Raw genomic sequence first — 21156 nt, 5'->3', positions numbered from 1 at the left:
ACTACCTGAGCACAGTTCACAATTTCTGGCTTGCATTATGGCAACTGGTCTCCTTGCTGTCAGTCTTGCTCTTTTTAATTCATTTCCCACACAACAGCTGATCCTGTTTGTAAAATCCTTAATCTGTTTGCTGCCTTTTAAAATCCTTAAGCACCTGAACTTTCCTGCCTCAGGGCCTTTGCACTTGTGCTTGGAATCTCTCCCTGTGCTGCCTCTCCATACCTGCCCCCCCCCCACTCCCCAGCCGCAATCCCCCAAATCTTTTCAACTCAATGTTTGTCACTGCCTTTGGGAAACCTTTCCAAACCACCTATGATTAGCTGTTCTTTATTACACCATATGGAAATTATTTATTCATTGTACATATACACTCAACCTCCTTCCGCCATACCCACACAACTGGGCTTTGATTTGTTTTGTTTTTGTGTGTAGTTAAAAAAAAAAAAAAACTTCTGGAAAATTTCAGATGATGCAAAAGTAGAGAAAATAGTATTTTTAACCACCCCCACCCCGGCCCGTGCTGTCTCTATCACCCAGATTTAAGAGTGAACATTTTGCCGGTCTTGTTTCATTCCCACTTTCCCAACTCTGCCTCCAACCTCCCCTGCCCCCGGAGCATTTTATTTTTATTTATTTATTTATGGCTGCATCGGGTCTTAGTTGCGGCACAGGGGATCTTTCGTTGTGGTACGCAGGCTTCTCTCTAGTTGTGGCATGTGGGCTCAGTAGTTGCGGCACGTGGGCTATTTGTGGCACGTGGGTTCCAGAGCGCATGGGCTCTGTAGTTGTGGCACGCGGGCTTAGTTGCCCCGCGGCGTGTGGGATCTTAGTTCCCCGACCAGGGATCGAATCTGCGTCCCCTGCATTGGAAGGCGGATTCTTAACCACTCGACCCAGGGAAGTACCCCCCCCCCCCCGCCACCCCCCACCCCCGACCCGGAGCATTTTAAAACAAATCCTGTATCTCATTTGCCTTATAATTGCACATACTTTGAAGGACAGAGTGTCTTGTTCCGCCTTGTGTCCCTAGGGCTTTGTACTGTCCCATTCTCTAGCCAGTACCCAGTGATCTTCTTAAAAATATTAGTAAGATTAGAGCATTGTCCTGCTTAAAACCGTACACTAACTTATTGCACCAGGCCTTACATAGTGCGGCCTCTGCTGGCCTCTTGACCTCCCCTCACACGACTCCTGGCCTGTCTTCACTGTGCTGCAGCCACCCAGGCTGATCTCATTTCTGCAGCAGCTGAGGTCACTGCTCATCAGTTCCGTCACTCTTTGCTGGGAAACTCCTGGGGAGGTGAGCTGCTTGTTTAGATCCCAGCTTCCATGCCACCATTTCAGAGGAGCCTTTCCTGAGCACGCTGTTTTAAAATACAGTGGTCCTTCCCATTTCAGTCATTTTCTGTCAGATTATTCTGTTTTGGTTCTTTCCTAGCGTTCATCACTATTTGAAATAAATTAACTTATTTATTATCTGTCATGTTCTCTCTTCTCTTCTTACCTTGTTTAAATTCCATTATAATCACTTCCTCACCCTTCTGCCTTCATTGTACTTGCCCGGCAACACCCCGTCTGTGTTAAATCCAACTCTGTTTATTTGGTGCCTGTACCTGTACAGCTCAGTGTGGCTGGAGATACATGTATCCTGGCTGGCTGGTCTCACTTTAAATTCATGGCTATCATCTTCTCAAGTGGACTCTTAGTGTTGCCTAGCAATCCTGTTACATTTCCACTTTCCTAGACAACCTCTGATTACTTCTCTCCTTCCTCACTCTTAGCTGATGACCTCACTTCCCATTTCAGTGAGAAAATAGAAACAGGGGGATGGGAATTCCCATAGGCTGCCGCCACCACATCTGCCAGCTTACCTGTGTCTGTGCTCGTATGCTCTGTCTTCCCTCCCATTACTAGGGGTGAGCTGGTCCATGCCCCTACTAAGGCCAGCCCTCTGCTTGTACATGACATCTATCCCCTCTGCATGTACACAAGTCCATCGCTTCTCCACTTGTTCATCATCAGCTTTTCCCGCTTTGTTAGGTCATTTTCATCAGCATATAGCTCAAAACCGCTTTAAAAAAAGTCCCCCTTCCAGCTCCTGCCCCATTTCTCTGCTTCTCTTTATGGCAAAACTCTTTAAAAGAGTTGTTTGCACTTGTAGTTTCTCCCATTCTTCTTTTTAAAAAAATAATATTACTTTGAAATGATTTACAATTTATAGAAAATTTGAAAGAATATACCCTTCACCCAGATTCCCCGAATGTCAACATTTTAAATGCATATTTGTTTTATCATTCTCTGGGCATATTTTTTCTGGGTCCATGAAGGAGGAAGTTGCAGACATGATGCCCTTTTGCCTGTAAATTCTTCAGCGTGCATTTCCTTAAAAACGACGTTCTCTTACATAACCGCATTCCATCATCAAACTCAAAATCAATATCAGTACCATAAGTGATTTAATCTATAGCTCTTATTCCAATTTTGTCAGTTGTGCTAAAAGTCTCCTTGATAGCAAAAGAAAAATTTCTTATGATCTTGACATTTTTGAAGAGTACAGGATAGTTATTTTATAGGATGTCCCTTAGCTTGGTTTGTCTGCTGTTTTCTGATGATTAGGTTCAGGTTGTGCAGTTTTGGCAGGAATACTGCAGAAATGATGTGTGACATTCTTGTCGCATCGTATCAGGAGGCACATAATGTCTCTTTGTCCCATTACTGGTGATGTTAACTTTGATCATGGGTTAAAGTGATATCTGCCAGGTTTCTTCATTATAAAGTTATGATTTTTTTCCTGTGGGGAGATTACGTAATTTTGTGTCTTGTTACCCTTTCACCCATTTTTTTTAGTGTCCATTAAAGATTCTTCCCTGAACGAATCATTACCCTGATGGTTGTCCCTTAGAACTCATCCCATTTAGGCTTTTAGCTTAACTACTTCACCAAAATACTGCTTTACCAGGTAACTTGGTAAGTCTTGAAGGTCAACAATGATCACTGAAGATATCAAGTTCAAAGGTCAAATTTTGGTCCTCCTATTACTTGACTTGTCTGTAGTATTTGTTACAGCTGATGACTCCTTTCTTGCAAAATTTTCTTCACTTGGCTTCTGGATTACCACTCTCTTGATTCTCCTCTTACCGTACTGGTCACTCCTTCGTCGCCTTCTTTACTGGTTCCTCCTCTCCTCTCTAACCTCTCAGGGTTTGAGTGCCCAAGAACCCAGTCCTTGTACTGCTTTCTTCCTCTGTTTACACTCACTCCTACAGTGAGCTGATCCAGTCTGATGACTGACAACTTCCCAAATCCATACTCTGACCAGGATTTCTCCTAACTCCAAACTTAGCTACCCAGTGCCTACTTGGCGTTAAATAGACATCCCAGACTTAACACCTGAAACTGAACTCCTGATTCTCACCCCCAGACCTGCTCCTCCTGCGGTATTCTGCCGCCTAGTAAGTGACAGCTCCAGCTTTCTAGTTGCTCAGGCAAAAAACTTTGGAATTAGCTTTGCCTCTTTTCTTTATCTCCCGCCCATATCCAGTGTGTTATCAAATCCTGTGGGCTCTATCTTCAGAGTATAACCACAACTTGATGCTTGAATCCCCACTGTTACCACGCTCTTTACACTGCCTCATCTCTCTCCTGGATCCTTAAAATAGCCTCCTAGTTCCGTCTGCTTCTGCCTTCTTGCAAGGCGACTCAGGTGTTGTGGATGTGTTTTAAAAAATAAATTATGTCAAGTAATATCCCTTCTCTGCCTAATTCTCCTCTACCCCATGGCTTTTATCTTACTCAGAGTGAAAGTCAACGGTTGCCTATATGACTCCAGAAGGCCCCACCCTGCTCCCGGGGCCTTGTCTCTCCCGCTCAGTCTCCTCTAGTGACAGTTCACCTCCTTGCTGTTCCTCAGATACGCCTAGTGTGCTGTCATCTCACAACCTTTGCTCTTGTTCTCTGCTTTGCCTGGAACAACAAAAAGTTACCAGTATGCCTTTTTTTTTTTTAAACAGTTTTATTGAGATGTAATTCACATACTTACAATTCACCCATTTAAAGTGTACAATTCCATGGTTTTTAGTATTTGCAGAGTTGTGCAACCATCACCATGATCAATTTTAGAACATTTTCATCACTCCCAAAGGAAGCCCTATACCCATTGGTAGTCACTCCCCATTTGCCCCCAACCCCTCTCTGCTCTTTAGCCCAAGGCAACCACTAATCTACTTTTTGTCTCCATAGGTTTGCCTGCTCTGACGATTTCATAGAAGTGAATCATACAATATGTGGCTTTGGGTGTCTGGCTTCTTTCCCTTAGCATAATGTTTTTAAGGTTCATCCATGTCTCAGAACTTCATTCATTTTTATGGCCAAGTAATATTCCATTGTGTAGATATACTACGTTTTGTTTATTCATTCATGGTTGATGGACATCTGGGTTGTTTCCAGTTTCTGGCTGTTATGAGTAATGCTGCTATGAATGTTCGTATACAATTTCTTATGAGAACACATGTTTTCATTTTTCTTGGGCATATACTTAGGAGTGGTGTTGCTAGGTCATATGGTTAACTCTAACCTTTTGAGGAACTGCTGGGCTGTTTTCCAAAGTGGCTGCACCATTTTATATTCCTATCAGTGCGTGTGAGCGCATCAGTACGCCTTGCTCTCACTTTCCTCTGCTCAACTAGCTTCTTAGAGAGGGCCCTGTGTCCACTCCACATAAAGTGCTGTCTCCCTTCCCTACTCCAGCCTCTCCTTTCCTTCCTCAGTTTATTTTTCCCCTTAGCACCTAGCACCCTCCAACATGCTATTTCTTACTTGGTCATTTGTTTATTTTCTGTCTCCTAGCTAGAACTAGAATATAAGTTCCCTAGCACCTCAAACAATGTCTCACATAAAGTAGGTAAATAAATGTTTATTAAGTGAATCAACATTTCCCTTCATGAGAACAGGGACCTTATTTATTTTATTCAGCTCTGTATTCCTTCATCTGATTCAGTGCGTAAGATGTGTTTGTTGAAAGAATGAATGATGAGTACAGTTAGGGAGATACAGGGGCCACCAGAGGAGTCTGGCCATTTGAGCATGGAGAGTTTACTTGTGGGAGGGCTGAGGAGGAGACCTCTTTCAGGGCTGCCAGAATGTGCAGGAAGGAAGCTCTGGTTGACTTGGTTTATGTTGGCATTAGCAGCTCGAAGGAAGCCAGGAACAGGAGGAGGGGGATTTGGGGTGAAGGAAGAAGGGATCAGATGAGTTTAGTGTCCAGTCAGCAAGCATTTAGGGATGTCCCTCTGCGCTAGGTGCTGTCTAGGGAAACGGGAAGGAGCCTGTCCTTGAAGTCTGGTAGCTGGGATGAGTCGGGCGGTCTAGCCTTCTGGGTAACACTAGTTTGTTGGGTGGGAAGTGGGGGAGGGGACAGGTGAGATGTAACTTGAGGAAAGCCCACGGGACAGGACAGGCTGCTGTGTGTGTCACCTACTGAAAATAGGGAAAAGGTTGTAGGCCTCTAGAGGAATGGTCTTTTGGCCTCAAAGGAGGTGTTACTTCAGAAAAGGCTTCGGAAACACCGGGGCAGGGAAGCGCTTGGAGAAATCCTGTGTCTTTAGCATCCTATTCCCGACTCACTTCCTTGTCTTCTTTCCTCCAGAACCTTTCAGCTGTTGGCGCGTTGGTGGGTCTCAGTAATGCACGTCTTGGTTCTATCAAAACTCGGTAAGTCTTTAACCCTGTTTTTTCTCCAGGGGGATGTTTCTTTAGGAAGAGGGCTGTACATCTGTCCATTCACTGTCACCACCCCACGGGTTCCTGAGATTTCTCCATTCCCAAGAAGGTGGAGTGTTTGATTCTTTTCATGAGTTCACTTGGCTTTGAACCCCACCTATTCCAGCTTCCAGGTTTCCTGTGCCCCACCTTCTGTTCCCTTCTTTCCTTGCTGCCCGCACCTCACCCCAAGTCCTCCAAGTATTTCAGGAGTTAGAAGCCGCCTTGGATCTGGAGGTGATGTGTTTCTCTAGCCAGTGAGCGTAAAAGGGCGATGAATTGCTTTCTCTGCAGTCTAGCCACCACCCACTTGTCACTCACCTTTCTTACAAGGTTTGAGGGCCTGTGTCTGCTGTCCCTGCTGGTGGGGGAGAGCCCCACGGAGATGTTCCAGCAGCACTGTGTGTCCTGGCTTCGGAGCATTCAGCAGGTCTTGCAGGTAAGGATTCAGCCGCCGCCCTGCCTCCCTCCCTCCCCCCCCGAGCCATGCCGTATTCTCCATTCTGGATGTGGTACATCTTTGTGGCTTAGACATTTAGTTCTGAGGACAGAATAATTAGAAGCAGTTTTTTTCTAGCAGGGAGGATGAGCTTCAAGTAGAAACATCCTTTTAAACGTTTTGATATTTTTATCTACTGGGTTATTTTAATTCATCTGACCTTTGATACTCTGTAACCGCTGTTTCACATCCTTGTTAGCTTTTCTAATGAGTGACATCTCTAAAGTTCCTTTTCCCAGATGTTTGATTTTTTTAAATAATTAGTTTACTAAATTTTTTTTTTTTGGCTGCATTAGGTCTTCGTTGCTGTGCGTGGGCTTTTCTCTAGTTGAGGCGAGCGGGGGCTACTCTTAGTTGCGGTGCGCGTGCCTCTCACTGCGGTGGCTTCTCTTGTTGCGGAGCACGGGCTCCAGGGGCGTGGGCATCAGTAGTTGCAGCACATGGGCTCAGTAGTTGTGGCTCTCAGGCTCAGTAGTTGTGGTGCACGGGCCTAGTCGCTCCATGGCATGTGGGATCTTTCCAGACCAGGGCTTGAACCCGTGTCCCCTGCATTGGCAGGCGGATTCTTAACCACTACGTCACCAGGGAAGTCCCCCCAAATTTTTTTTTAATTTTTATTTTTTTGGCCACACCATGTGGCTTGTGGGATCTTAGTTCCCCAACCGGGGATTGAACCCGTGCCTTCAGCAGTGAAAGTGCAGGATACTAACCACTGGACTGCCAGGGAATTGCCCAGGTTTTTTTTTTTCCCTAGTTCTCTCTTCCTCTTTTAACATTTAAATTTTTTTCTGCTTTTACATCCTTTGATGACATCCCCACTTAGTTCTTCCGCAAGCATGTTCTGGGCACACATGGCAGGTTGTGTGCTAAGCTCTGGTGGAGAGATGTACTTGGACCCTGCTTTCAGGTGTTTAGAGTCTCTTGCAGGGGTTGGGAAACTTTCTAGGTGTCTATAGATAGTAAAATGTTTCAGGTTTTACGAACCACATATGGTTTCTGTTTTTTTTGGCTGTGCCTCACACACATGGGATCTTAGTTCCCCAACCAGGGATCAAACTCGTGCCCCCTGCTGGAAGCGCGGAGTCCTAACCACTGGACCACAAGGGAATTCCCATGGTTTCTGTTGCGTAGTGTTTCTTTGTTGGTTTGTTTTCCAACCCTTTAAAAAAGTAAAAACCATTCTTAGCTTGTGGGCTGTGCAAAAACAGGCACCAACAGACCATGGTTTGCTGATCTGTGTTCTAGTGGAAGAGAATAATATTTAATTTATTTTTTTAAGTGCTTTTTATTTTATTTTAAAAATCTGTTTAAATATTTATTTATTTGGTTGTGCCTGGTCTTAGTTGCAGCTTGCCAGCTCCTTAGTTGTGGCACGTGGGCTCCTTAGTTGCGGCAGGTGGGCTCCTTTAGTTGTGGCACATGGGCTCCTTAGTTGTGGCATAGTGAACTCTTCGTTGCGGCATGCACGTGGGCTCTAGTTCCCTGACGAGGGCTCGAACCCGGGCCCCCTGCATTGGGAGCGCAGAGTCTTAACCAAGGAAGTCCTGGAAGAGAATAATTATACAATGAGTGTGAAAAGATAAACTTCGGTAGGTGCTCTGGAGGTAAAGAATGTAGTTCTCTGAGAGCATGTAACGAGAGAATCTGACCCAGACTGGGGTGGTGTGGGTGGTGGTGATCAGGGTCAGTGGTTCAGGGAGGGCTGTTCTGATGAGTAGGAGTGAACTGGGCTGAGAGTTTTCTAAGTGTTCTAAGCCTGCAAAAGTCCTGAGAGGAAAGGAGTTTGACTCATTTGAAGAATTATAAGCAGGCTGCTGTGGCTGAGGTTAATGAGATGCAACCGGGGAGGTAGGTGGATGGGGACCAGGCTGTGTGTGGCGTTGTAGGCATATTAGGGAGTTTGGTTTTTATTCTCAGAACAGTGGGAATTCATGGAAGGTTTTGAGTAGGGGGAAGGAGGTGGTGGTAGTGGTGATGTGATCAAACTTTCATTTGGAAATACCACTCTGGCTGCTGTGTGGAGACAGGATTAGAAAGGAGTCAGAATGGCAGCAGAAAGACCATGAGGAAGGTACTAAGGTAACCTAGGAGAGCGTTCATGGTAGCCTGGACTAGGGCGGCAGCTGTAGACATGATGAGAAGTAGGTGAGAGATTTAGAGGCAAAGAGGGATTTCAAGAGAGATTTAGAGGCAAAATAGACAACAGGTCCTGATGATGGAATAGCGTCAGGGAAAGGATGTGTCCAGGATGACTCCTGGGTATCAGAACATTGGAAGACAGCCAGGTTCCAAGGGGAGTGGTGAAAATAACATGAGTATGGTCGTGGGCATTCAGTAGAGGCCCCCAGGAAGCATACCCTTGACCTAGTGTGCGTGGAAGTGACCAGGTATCTCAGAGGGTAACCCTGAGGGTTCAGTGGGTGGGGGCTTCAGTCAATATGTTTTACAAAGAGGAAGAGTCCTCAGCATTTAGATGGCAGCTGAAGCTGAGGATGAGGCTCAGATGATCAAGTTGAGTCCTTATACAGGCTGGATCTTGAGGCGCTCCACAGTCAATGGTCAGGTAGAGGAGGATGAGCTTACAAAGCAGACAAGACAGAGCAGCAGAAAGGAGGTAACCAGGATGGTGGGTTGGATGGAATTCAAATACTTCAGGGAAGACGGAGGAGTCATTTCTCTTTATGCCCCCTTTTTTTTTTTTCAAGTTTATTTATGTACTTATTTATTTTCGGCTGCGTTGGGTCTTCGTTTCTGTGTGAGGGCTTTCTCTAGTTGCGGCAAGTGGGGGCCACTCTTCATCGCGGTGCACGGGCCTCTCACTATCGCGGCCTCTTGTTGCGGAGCACAGGCTCCAGACGCGCAGGCTCAGTAGTTGTGGCTCACGGGCCTAGTTGCTCCGCGGCATGTGGGATCTTCCCAGACCAGGGCTCGAACCCGTGTCCCCTGCATTGGCAGGCAGATTCTCAACCACTGCGCCACCAGGGAAGCCCTCTTTATGCCCTTCTGAGCTGGAATAAGACGAGGACTGAAAATTTTTTTATCGGATTTAGCAACTCAAGGGTAATGAGACTGTGAAAGTGTTTCTGGTGGAGCAGTGGACACTGAAGCCAGGTTGCCCTGGGATGAGCAGTGCGTGGGAGAAGGAGTGGAAATGGAGAAGGTAGGCAGTCCTGTCAAGACATCTGGCTCTGCTGGTAAGAGAGAGAAACTGGGCAACAGCTGAGATTGGGCAAGTGGAGTACGGGCTCAGGAGAAGGACTTTTAGGATGGGAGAGACTGGAGCATGCACCAATGTCAGTAGGAAGAACCCTTTTGAGAGGGATTGGAGAGAGGGGGCCAGTTAACAGTGTAAGGTTCTGAGAAGAAGGGAGGGGGGACTATCTAAAGCACCGAGGAGAGATTGTCCTCGGATGGGAGGAGCATCTCCTCTAGTGGGATGGGAGGAAGGAGAGCGGGGATGAGGATGGAGATGGAGTTTTCAGTTTGGTGGTGGGAAGCTGAGGGAGTGCCCGTCTTTGGGCTTCAGCTTTCTCTGAAGTTGCAAGTCGGGTTATACAGAAGTGACGGTGGTGGGAGAGGGGCTGAGGAGCAGAGGGAGGTACCCAGCGAGAGGTGCAGGAGGGCTGCTGGACAGCGTTGAGGCCCGCTTGTGGTCGGTAGGCCCACTGAGTCGGACTTTCTAACACGCATTCTTGTTTGTTTCATTGACACGTGGCATCTGGTCTAGCAGGGGGTAATGTGCTGAAGGCTTTTCCCTTAGATACATGTTAATTTTCTAGAGAAGTCCTTCTAAATTCAAGCCGTTTTTCCTCCATGAGTTCCACAGTAGGTCTGAGACAGCCAGAAGCAAGCTTGGCGAGGTGGGGCGGTTTTGTTTTGGCTGAGACTTTTTTTGTGGTCTGAGAAGTGCTCCTCTCCGTTCCTCACAGGGAAATGTAGTATGGGAGCAGCAAGAAACTCTTGAGATGGTCTAGTCAGGCAGATCTTTAAAGTATGGCTTTGTTACCTTTTTTTTCCCCAAATTCCTCGGACCCTCAGACACGCATAGTACTAAAATGTGAACACATGTCCTGTCTGTAGATAAATGTGTTACTTTGGATGCTCCATATCTCTAATACACTCTGTCCCTAGTGGATTTTTTTTTTTTTGTTTTAATCTATTGATTTTTGGCTGCGTTGGATCTTTGTTGCTGTGCGCGGGCTTTCTCTAGTTGCGGCGAGCGGGGGCTGCTCTTAGTTGTGGTGCGCGGGCTTCTCATTGCGGTGGCTTCTCTTGTTGCGGAGCACGGGCTCTAGGCATGCGGGCTTCAGTAGTTGTGGCGCACGGGCTTATAGTTGCTCCGCGGCATGTGGGATCTTCCCAGACCAGGGCTCGAACCCGTGTCCCCTGCATTGGCAGGCGGATTCTTAACCACTGTGCCACCAGGGAAGTCCCTGTCCCTAGTAGATTTGATGGTAATGCTGACGTTAACTGTGGTGTTTGTCAAAAGCCCCATGTTGTCATACCTCTCGTTCCTCCTTTTGGTGACCATGAAGGTGAGGTTGGGAGCATGGGGTGTTGTTGCTCTTTAGTCCCAGGACCCGCCCCCCACGATGGAGCTGGCTGTGGCTGTGCTGAGGGACCTACTCCGCTATGCGGCCCAGCTTCCTACACTCTTCCGGGACATCTCCATGAACCACCTCCCTGGCCTTCTCACCTCCCTGCTGGGCCTCAGACCAGAGGTGAGACACCTCCCCAGTTCCCCCTCCCCTTGGCCCCTCGCATTGCTTGCCCTCACTGACACCCATTAGGTTAAAGAATGTGATGGGAAGTGATTGGGGAATAGGATTGAAGAAGTGAGAAGAGGTCGGGGCCAAGAAAAAGTATAAGGAGAAGGGACCCTGAGGGGCGGGTGGTGGGGTGGAGATGGGGTCGAGGGGCGTTGGGCTCTTGGCCTCTTCCTTACTTTCTGTTTTTCCCCCAGAGTGAGCTCTCGGCACTGGAAGGAATGAAGGCTTGTATGACCTATTTTCCTCGGGCGTGTGGGTCTCTCAAAGTAAGTGTTCATGGGAACTCCTCTTCCCACCAACATAAACCTTGATAGCCGTCTTACCTCAGATTCCGGTGCTGAGATTTCTAAGCTCCTGTCTCCACAGCTCTAATTATGCCACCTCGTAGCTTTAAATGCGTTCTCATTTAATCCTCACAGATAAAGAAATAGAAATTAAGTAACTTGCCTAAGAACTGATGCCAAAGCTCGGGCTCTTACCCCTGGACTCTTTCCTCTCTCTGCCCTGCTTTCTCTGTACCTCTAGAATGCCCTGCCCATTTTTCTACCATCTTGTTTTACTTTGTTCCTAAAGCTCTTATGATTTCCTCTGGGAAGCCTTCCTGACTTACTTCCCTATATCAACTTCCCCAGCGCTTCTCTCTCCTGATTTTCCTGACTAATCTCCCACCCTGTCCCCCGCACTGTCATGGCTGCACAAAGGTGGCTGCACAGCAGAGCCTTATTAGGGCAAACAGGCAGGGTGGCCGTGGGTCAGGTGAGGGAGGAAGGAGGTCAGTGAAAGAATTAGAGTTTTATTTTCAAGGAGATAAAATAACAAATATGAATGGTTATGAAATTCTGCCAAAGCAGTAACAGTTAAAGGGCTTTTGGAATTGGTACATTTATTGTTTGCAGAATAATTCGAGGCCAACAAGTACCTAAGAACAAATAGGTGTTCTCCTGTCGATTAGATGTTCTCTCTTGTTTTGATACACTCATCATTGCTTGACAAACCGTTGGGCACCCCCTTCTCAGATGGAAGCACAAACCTATGGAGAACTGGAATTAGCGGCAAATTAATAATTTTTTTTGTATAACTCATGTGGTTAATCACAGTAATTGGTAATACTATACTCAGTATTACCAATTAAGGGGGAGTTTGCCATTCAAGTTATCTTGAAAGTAAGCTCACATGGTTCTATAACCAAGTTAAGAAAGTAAAAGGGAAAGGGAACTGGTACTTAGTAGAACTGGTACTCACTATGTGCCAGCCACTCTGCTGTGTGTCTTCTCATTTTACAGTAATTCTGTAGTGCTGGTGTCACCGAATTAAACAGGAGGAAACGGGTCCAGAAGGGTTTGACTAACACAAGCCTGTGTATCTGGTAGTTGTGGAACCAGGGTGCGAGTGAGAACTATTTGTCCTTCATGCCCATGTTTTTCCCACCAAACCAAACTCCCCAGGCACTTTTAAGCACGTGGACAGGATTGACAGACAGGCTTCCACACTGATGCCGGCTCTGATCAGTTGTTAGTGGCTTGGGAAGGATCGTGAGCCTGACGCGGAGCTCTGTGGGCACGTGCGCTGTGGTCTGGGAGTGGTACTTGCGGAGACTTTGGTAACTGGTTACTTGCAGTATTTGAAAAGCCCTGGAGCAGATGATATTTCTTAGTGAACATGGGTCACGTCCTTGCTGATGCTTTGTTTTCATATGACTGCCACTAATGGCAGGTAGTAGAATCTTTGGGTAGCAGGGCAGGACTTTGTCAAGAAGGCATTTGGAGTAACTTGGGGATTTTATTAAAGTTTTTTTTTTTTTTTTAACTAAAGTTTACTAAGTTTAGTTTACTAAACTAAACTTTCTTCTAAAATGCTCTGTAAGTTAACTTCTCAAATGACACAGGCTAGATCTTTGTCTCTGACCCCTCATTGGTCAAAGTATGTGAGGTTTTACTGCATATGCCTGCTTTGATTCAGCTTGGTTTGGGGTTATCTATACCCACCTGCATCCGCCCAGGAAGTGCAGGGAGAACTGAGTGTTATCTGTGGGGTCAAGATTTGAGTAGTCAGACTAGCCTGCCCGTGAGTCCTCTGCTAGTGCCCCTTAATTTTTGTTGTGAGTGGTCAGGAGAATTCATCTATAACTCACAGCCTTTTGTCAGACGTGTAGTTTTTGAAGTTATGGCCTGCATTTTAAGTACCCTCTCCAAACCAAACAACAAAACTTTCATATGTTGTTACGGGGTGCATATGCCTTTATTTCTCTAAGAATACAGTGTCATCTGGAGAACTTCCTTCTGTTGAGGAGTTTGGCTTTGTCTATTGCCAACATGGCAGATAAGAATCTGTCTTGTGTGGAGGCCCCAGGGGCAGTTTGTACTTGAAATGTCTTGCAGACCAGTACTTAGGAAACTGATAATTGGAGTGTTTATCTGTTCTCTATTCCATCCCCCAGAAGCTCCCAGGGCAATTGCAGTTTCCAAGCTCAGGATTACCCCTCCCAAATGAGGTATCATCTCAAGCATTCTGAGTCCATGAAGTCAGTCCTGTAGAGGCTTTACCTTTCCTCCTCGACAGATTATTTGTTCCCTGGAATGAGTGGGAAGACTCACCCCACTCTTAAGAGACACCCAGGACATACTGTGTGTGCACGCGGGCTTGCGTTTCAAGTGAAATGTTCCAAGTGAGCCATTACTTTGGTTTGCTTTGCAGGTCATTTGGGGTAGACCTGGGGCCAGAGCCATGTCCCTGTACTTTGCTTGACTGCGGTCACATAAGCAGACTTTTGGTGGCCTCAGCCCAGCTTTTTGACTCAGAGTCTCAGGGAAAGCGTGAGCAGTAAGTTGGCCAAAAGGGCTGAGTGCCACTGTAGATAAGGCTTTGGCGACTCTCTATCAATCATCCTTGGAGAAGCCGGTGAATCAGGAGACCTGTGGGCGGTTGCTGCTTTTGGTTTGAAGTGTTCAGAACCCTACCACACCAGACGTGAAAATGCTTTCCAAGTCCCAAGGGAAACGGTTCCAGGCCTTCTCATACCCTGGGGTCAGCTGTAACAGTGCTTGTCTCATGGTGAGAATCCTGCAATGGAACGTGGGAAACCAGATGTGGTTCCTGCCACAGGGCGATGGCAGGGAGCCCTTGGAGGGCTGCTTTCTGAACCCCACACTGCTAGAACTCCATGCCTGCTTCCTCCCATAAGTCCCCTGCTGCGTGCCTGGTGCCACTGTTGATTTGTCTTCCTTGTCTTCTGGAAGTTTACCTTTGTGCATGTGATGGCCCCATCCCCTGATGAAGTCCATACACACTAGCCTGGGATTTAAGGCCCCGGCCTGCTTCTCCGTGGGCCTCTTGTGAGCCTGTAGCTCTCCTCATGGTGTCCCTCCCTCTGTCTCCTTATCCGGGTCCTCCTCTTTCTCCCAAACCCAGCTCAGTCCTGCCTCCCAGCATCAGTCCCTCCTAACCCTCCCTCTTTGGTTCCAGGTTATTGTTTTCCACACATTTGTCTTCCCGACTGTTACACCCACTGAAGGTGGAAATCCTGTTACACTTCAGTGTTCTCACCCTTTTTGTGCCATAGACCTCTTCTCCGAATGTTTTTAAATCCATAAAATACATGGAATTGCAAGGGACACTGATTCTGTTGAAATGTATACTTTAAAAAATTGTGATAGAGTAGGATGTGCTTCTTTATTAACGTGTCAAATAACAGGATCCAGCAGCAGGTCTGGTAACTACCTAAGTTTCAAATTAGTGATGCATGTGAATGCTAATTCAAGATAACTGTTTACAACTATATGTAATGTGAAATGAAAATAAGTGATTTCTGATGGTGACAGTCAGAGGTATTGCTAATACTACTGTGGCTTTTTGTCTACATTTATAGTAAAAAAAAAAAAATTATACTTCATTTACAGGTTAGTGAAAATGATTAAAAAAATTTCCCTTCCATGTTCACAGGCCCCTTTGATTCTACCTCCAGATAAATGGGGCCCCAGTTAAACACTCCTGCGCCGGCGCCTTCACATAGCAGGCGGAGTCCTGTTGTTGGCTAACTGACAGGCCGCTGCTCTGAGATGTGCTACCTCAGTCCTGCTGGGCAGCCTTTCCTTCTCTCTCCACCTTGTCCTGCCCTCACACCTCTGGTTAGTGCCGCAGCTCCCAGCTTGGACCCTTGCTTCTTGTCTGAGCTGGCAGGGAGTTGGGGCGTGGAGGTAGCTGCTTTTCAGTGCTGTGTCTTTGGGTTGAGGGAGATGACTGTCATTTTGCAAAGACTGGCAGGAGGGGGCCCAGTCGTCTGTGGGACACAGGCCTCAAACAGGGAGGCTAAGGACAAGAGGCAACATTCAGGGTGTCTTTCTACCATGAGAGCATGTCTGCACCCAGGCATGATGCCCCTTAGAGTGTGGTGCTTCCTTGTCTGCAGGAAAGAAAAAGGCCTTAGATCCTGGGCCTCGATTCTGCTGCTGGGAATGGGCAGGGTCTATGTCTCTGGCCCTTGAAGCTGACTCACCAGCCTCTCCCTTTCTTTCCCTCTAATCCAGGGCAAGCTGGCCTCATTTTTCCTGTCTCGGGTGGATGCCTTGAGCCCTCAGCTCCAGCAGGTAAAGGGAAAGGAGGGAGATGGAGAGCCTGGGGTCTGAGCTGGAACTTCTTTTATCTCTCTTTCTTTGTTTTTCTGTCTGTTACTGCTTTTCGACCACAGTCTCACTCCCCTCCCTGTTAACATACACAGTGAACACAAGTCATGACTTCTGCCCCCGTGTTTCCACCTGTGTCTTTCTGCCCCGTCGTCGCTTCCATTTTCCCTCAGAGCTCTCTTTGATCTCCGTCTTCCTGGGCATTGGTGGGGTTGGGATTCCGTGGCCGGGCTGGATTCCCATCTGACCGGGGTTCCGACCTCTCTCCTGCAGTTGGCCTGTGAGTGTTACGCCCGGCTGCCCTCTCTAGGGGCTGGCTTCTCCCAGGGCCTGAAGCACACGGACAGCTGGGAGCACGAGCTGCACAGCCTGCTGGCCTCTCTGCACGGCCTGCTTGGGGCCCTGTATGAGGGAGCGGAAACGGGTAGGGACTGTGGCTGGTGTGGTCAGTGGCACAGCGGTGAGGGAAGCAGGGGGGTGGTCGGGACAGGCGGGGCCTTTGCCTTCTAGGCAGAAGGGATTAGAATGTGGGTGGGTCCTCCACCAGAATGAAGGAGGAGGGGGTGGAAGACAGACCTGGCGTGTGAAGGTGGTTGTGTTTCTGTCCAGTTCCTGTGCAGTATGAAGGCCCTGGGGTGGAGACGCTGCTCTCCCCCTCAGAAGATGGCGATGCCCATGTCCTTCTCCGGCTTTGGCAGAGGTTTTCCGGGCTGGCCCGCTGCCTGGGGCTCATGCTCAGGTGTGTGAGTGTCGGAGGGAGCGAGGGCCTGGAGCAGGAGGGGCTGAGATGGGTGTCATCTTCATCACGAGGAGGGAGGTTGAGGGTGGGTGTGGAGTCCCCCTGGGGACCCCGCGCTGAGGATCTCCCTGCTCTGACTCTCTTTAGCTCTGAGTTCGGGGCTCCCGTGTCCGTCCCCGTGCAGGAAATCCTGGATCTTATCTGCCGGACCCTCAGCGTCAGTGCCAAGAACATCGTAAGTGGAGTTTGTCCCCTGTTCACAGCACTTGCCCAGGATCCAGGGCAGCCAGGCAAGCAGTGTGGGCTGTGGCTCCCAAAGTGATGTTGCCTGAGGTTGCCCCGGCCAGCTCCTTACCTCTCCAGATGCCGTTATTCCCGTGCTCCCGGCACATGCACAGCAGTGCCGATTCGCTCCCGTGTTGCGGGAGCACTTGTAGCAGATGCTTCCTCAGGGGAGGGTGAGCTGGGGGTCAGCTGCGTCACTGCCGCGAGGTTCGGCCATCCCTCCCTTGTCCTCCTTCCAGGGTCTGTTGAGGAGGATGGCAGTTGGATCTTGTTGGGGGAGTTGGGGTCGGGTGTGGGCTCCTTACCTGCGTGCACATGTGTATTTCGTCACATGCGTGTATCCTGTCTCCATTTCTCTTGCTCTGCCTCACTTTCTTCCCCCACTCCTTGCTCTGCTAATTTTTTCCACAGAGTTTGCTTGGAGATGGTCCCCTGCGGTTGCTGCTGCTGCCCTCCCTCCACCTGGAAGCCTTGGACCTGCTCTCTGCGCTCATCCTCGCGTGAGTGGGGTTGGGAGGATGCGGTGCAGGGGCTGGGATGTGCTGGGCGCGGGGCTCACTGTTCTGTCTTCGCCCCCAGGTGTGGAGGCCGGCTCTTGCGCTTTGGGGCCCTGATCAGCCGCCTGCTTCCCCAGGTTCTCAATGCCTGGAGCATTGGGAGGGACAGCCTCTCTCCAGGCCAGGAGAGGCCTTACAGGTGACCATCTAGGAATAGAATAAAGAGGAGAGGGTGGGTGAGGGGGTGCCGGTGGACCGGGGGTGCCGGCGGCTGGGACATCGACTCCCTTTCACAAGCTGCCCTCTGCTCCTCCCACAGCACCATGCGGACCAAGGTGTACGCTGTCCTGGAGCTGTGGGTGCAGGTGTGTGGGGCCTCGGCAGGAGTGCTTCAGGGGGGAGCCTCGGGTGAGGCCCTGCTCACCCACCTGCTCAGTGACATCTCCCCGCCGGCTGACGCCCTCAAAGTGAGTGAGGCCTCTGCCCCTGTCCCGGGACCCCCTCCTGCACCCCTTGTCCTCGCCAGCCTCGTCACCAGACACTGCCTTCTGACTGTCCTGCCTTCCTGTTGGCCTGTGTGTGTGATTTATGTTCCCCTCCCCCGCCAGCTGCGCAGTCCCCGGGGGAGCCCTGATGGGGGTTTGCAGACCGGGAAGCCCAGCGCCCCCAAGAAGCTAAAGCTGGATATGGGGGAGGCTATGGCCCCGCCCAGCCACCGGAAAGGGGACAGCAATGCCAACAGTGACGTGTGTGCAGCTGCGCTGAGAGGTGGGTGAGGCCTGGTCCCTGCACCTCGGCGCACTGGGATGGCCTGGGGTGACAGCCCCAAACCAGTCGTTGAGGTGGAGGGTATAGAAAACATGCAGACCCAGCTACGAGCCTGTGGAGAAGCCATGCCACCCCCCCAGGGCTGCAGGGGGAATCTTGGGTCCTGCTGTTAGAGGGAGTGCTGGTGTTGACACCGCCCCTCCAGGGTCTCAGTTACCTTTGTTCGTGCATCCCCTCTCCGTGCCAAGTGCTGTTCTAGTACAGGAGGGCGGGGCCAGGAAGAGGACGAAATCCCTGGGCTGTGGAGCTCACACTCCCCAGGCGGGCTGCTCAGTGGGGCTTCCTGCTCTGACACAGTCACTAATCTGGATGCAGAAGTGACTTTCTTTTGGGTCCCGTGTACTTCACTGCCCTCCAACCCCACCCCCGTGTGAAGGGAAGTGCCAGCTCTCCCCAAATACATAAATGTACGTTTATAATGTACCTCCATCATCTATCTCATTTACATAATGTTGTCAACAGCCCTAGGTAGTAGGGGTACGTTTAGGATCCCCATTTTATAGCTGAGAAAACAAACTTAGAGGAGTTACGTGACTTGCCCGAGGTGGGCCGTGGCAGAGCGGGGTGCTCAGCTGGGGCCACGTGCTTCAGAAGCCCTGGCTCGTCATCGTGTTAGCCGCCCACCTGCAACATACTGGTCTCCTTTCCCAGGCCTCAGCCGGACCATCCTCATGTGCGGGCCTCTCATCAAGGAGGAGACTCACAGGGTGAGTGGAGCCTGGTGCCCACGGAGGTGGGAGGGGCCGCTGCTCTGTGCCTGTGGGGGGCTCATGCACACCGGGGAGTAGGCCCCGGAGAAGGGTTGGCTCGTCTTAGTGTCATCTCAAGGTGTGCTCTCTGTCCTTTTCAGAGACTCCATGATCTGGTCCTCCCACTGGTCATGGGCGTCCAGCAGGGCGAGGTCCTAGGCAGCTCCCCGTATACCAGCTCGCGCTGCCGCCGGGAACTCTACCGCCTGCTGCTGGCTCTGCTGCTGGCGCCTTCTCCTCACTGCCCGCCTCCGCTCGCCTGTGCCCTGCAGGCCTTCTCCCTGGGCCAGAGAGAAGACAGCCTTGAGGTAACTGCGGAGTGTGGCCAAATCCACCTCGTGGGTTCCTGGATTCTCTTGTTTCTGATGCTGGTCGGCGTTCCCTCCCTGGTGCCATGAAGGCCCGCGTCCCTGATGCTCACTCTCGCCCTTTTTTCCCTCCTCAGGTCTCCGCTTTCTGCTCAGAAGCACTGGTGACCTGTGCAGCTCTGACCCATCCCCGGGTTCCTCCCCTGCAGACCATGGGCCCTGCCTGCCCCACCCCTGCCCCAGTTCCCCCTCCTGAGGCTCCATCTTCATTCAGGGCTCCAGCTTTTCATCCCCCAGGCCCCATGCCCTCGGTGGGTCCCATGCCCTCGGTGGGTCCCATGCCCTCAGCGGGCCCCATGCCTTCCCCAGGCCCTGTACCCCCAGCGGGCCCCATGCCCTCAGTGGGCCCCATGCCCCCGGCACGCCCTGGACCTCCAGCCACAGCCAACCACTTAGGCCTCTCCGTCCCAGGCCTGGTGTCTGTATCCCCCCGGCTCCTTCCTGGCCCTGAGAACCACCGGGCAGGCTCAAATGAGGACGCCGTCCTTGCCCCTAGTGGCACTCCTCCACCTACTATACCCCCAGATGAAACTTTCGGGGGAAGGGTGCCCAGACCAGCCTTTGTCCACTATGACAAGGAGGAGGCGTCCGATGTGGAGATTTCCTTGGAAAGCGACTCTGATGACAGTGTGGTGATCGTGCCTGAGGGGCTGCCACCCCTGCCGCCCCCACCCCCCTCGGGTACCACACCCCCGCCTGCAGCCCCGGTCGGGCCACCAACAGCCTCCCCTCCTGTGCCAGCCAAGGAGGAGCCAGAAGAGCTGCCTGCGGCGCCGGGGCCTCTCCCTCCGCCGCCTCCCCCTCCTGTTCCTGGCCCTGTGGCACTCCCACCACCCCAGCTGGTCCCTGAAGGGACTCCTAGTGGCGGAGGACCCCCAGCCCTGGAAGAAGATTTGACAGTTATTAATATCAACAGCAGTGATGAGGAGGAGGAGGAGGAGGAGGAGGAGGAGGAAGAGGAGGAGGAAGAGGAGGAGGAGGATTTTGAGGAGGAGGAGGAGGATGAAGAAGAGTATTTTGAAGAGGAAGAAGAAGAGGAAGAAGAGTTTGAGGAGGAGTTTGAGGAAGAGGAAGGTGAGTTAGAGGAGGAAGAAGAGGACGAGGACGAGGAGGAAGAGGTGGAAGAGGTGGAGTTCGGCCCGGCGGGCGGGGAGGTGGAAGAAGGAGGGCCTGCACCCCCAAGCCTGCCTCCAGCTCTGCCCCCTGCCGCGTCCCCCAAGGTGCAGCCGCAGCCAGAACCGGAACCTGGGCTGCTGCTGGAAGTGGAGGAGCCAGGGGCTGAGGAGGGGCCTGGGGCTGAGACGGCCCCCACACTGGCCCCTGAGGTGCTCCCCTCCCAGGGGGAGGTGGAGAGGGAAGGGGGGAGCCCCCCTGCAGTGCCACCACCTCAGGAGCTTGTTGAAGAGGAGCCCTCTGTGCCCCCAACCCTGCTGGAAGAGGGGGCCGAGGGTGGGGGTGACAAGGTACCACCCCCACCAGAAGCATCTGCAGCAGAAGAGATGGAGACAGAGGTGGAGGCGGCAGCTCTCCAGGAAAAGGTGAGCGGGCTGGGCGGGGAGGGTGTCTAGGGTGGGAAGGCACAGCGGTGGGGAGAAGTGGTGCTAGCTGCTTGTGCAGCCTGACCCACTCTTCAGTGTATGTGTATGTGACTGTTTTGGATTTTATGTCTTTGTCCCTTAAAGGAGCAGGATGACACAGCTGCCATGCTGGCTGACTTCATTGATTGCCCCCCTGATGATGAGAAGCCACCACCTGCCACAGAGCCTGATTCCTAGCCCTCTCCCACACCTCCCACTCTTCGTTTCCAATAAAGTTATGTCCTTGGATAGCAACTGCTGCTTCTGCCTTTTGCCACCACAGTGTCCCCAGCCAGAAGCCCAAATGTCTGCTGGGCTTGTCCTGTACCCATAGTGTTTCCCAAATGTGTCCATGGCTGTCCTGTTAGCTCCACTGTCCAGAAGAGGAGCCATTGACTTACAGGGGTAACGGCCTGTCCTGTTGCTCCGCAAGTCAGTGTCACAAGTTTCAAATTTTTGCCTGGTGCTC

The 21156-nt window shown here is 50.6% G+C and overlaps 1 protein-coding gene across 2 annotated transcripts in view; it reads left to right on the top strand.

Moving 5' to 3' along the window:
• Positions 1-20942, top strand: part of PELP1 (proline, glutamate and leucine rich protein 1) — a 45609-nt gene extending 24667 nt beyond the window's left edge. For both annotated transcript variants that reach the window (XM_061175563.1, XM_061175564.1), the window contains exons 2-17: positions 5645-5709; positions 6091-6196; positions 10828-10977; positions 11220-11291; positions 15549-15608; positions 15918-16068; positions 16254-16383; positions 16531-16618; positions 17080-17168; positions 17248-17364; positions 17485-17632; positions 17774-17933; positions 18645-18700; positions 18844-19050; positions 19188-20648; positions 20793-20942. In XM_061175563.1, the coding sequence (XP_061031546.1) occupies positions 5645-5709; positions 6091-6196; positions 10828-10977; positions 11220-11291; positions 15549-15608; positions 15918-16068; positions 16254-16383; positions 16531-16618; positions 17080-17168; positions 17248-17364; positions 17485-17632; positions 17774-17933; positions 18645-18700; positions 18844-19050; positions 19188-20648; positions 20793-20885 (3153 nt within the window). In that variant the 3' untranslated portion in view covers positions 20886-20942. The remainder of the gene's footprint in view (positions 1-5644; positions 5710-6090; positions 6197-10827; positions 10978-11219; positions 11292-15548; positions 15609-15917; positions 16069-16253; positions 16384-16530; positions 16619-17079; positions 17169-17247; positions 17365-17484; positions 17633-17773; positions 17934-18644; positions 18701-18843; positions 19051-19187; positions 20649-20792) is intronic.
• Positions 20943-21156: the final 214 nt, after the last annotated feature.

Source organism: Eubalaena glacialis, chromosome 19 (assembly GCF_028564815.1).
Source record: "Eubalaena glacialis isolate mEubGla1 chromosome 19, mEubGla1.1.hap2.+ XY, whole genome shotgun sequence".
NCBI classification, from domain to species: Eukaryota; Metazoa; Chordata; class Mammalia; order Artiodactyla; family Balaenidae; genus Eubalaena; species Eubalaena glacialis.
The sequence above is the reverse complement of the archived record's forward strand: the minus strand, read 5'-3'. Positions and strand labels throughout refer to the sequence as shown.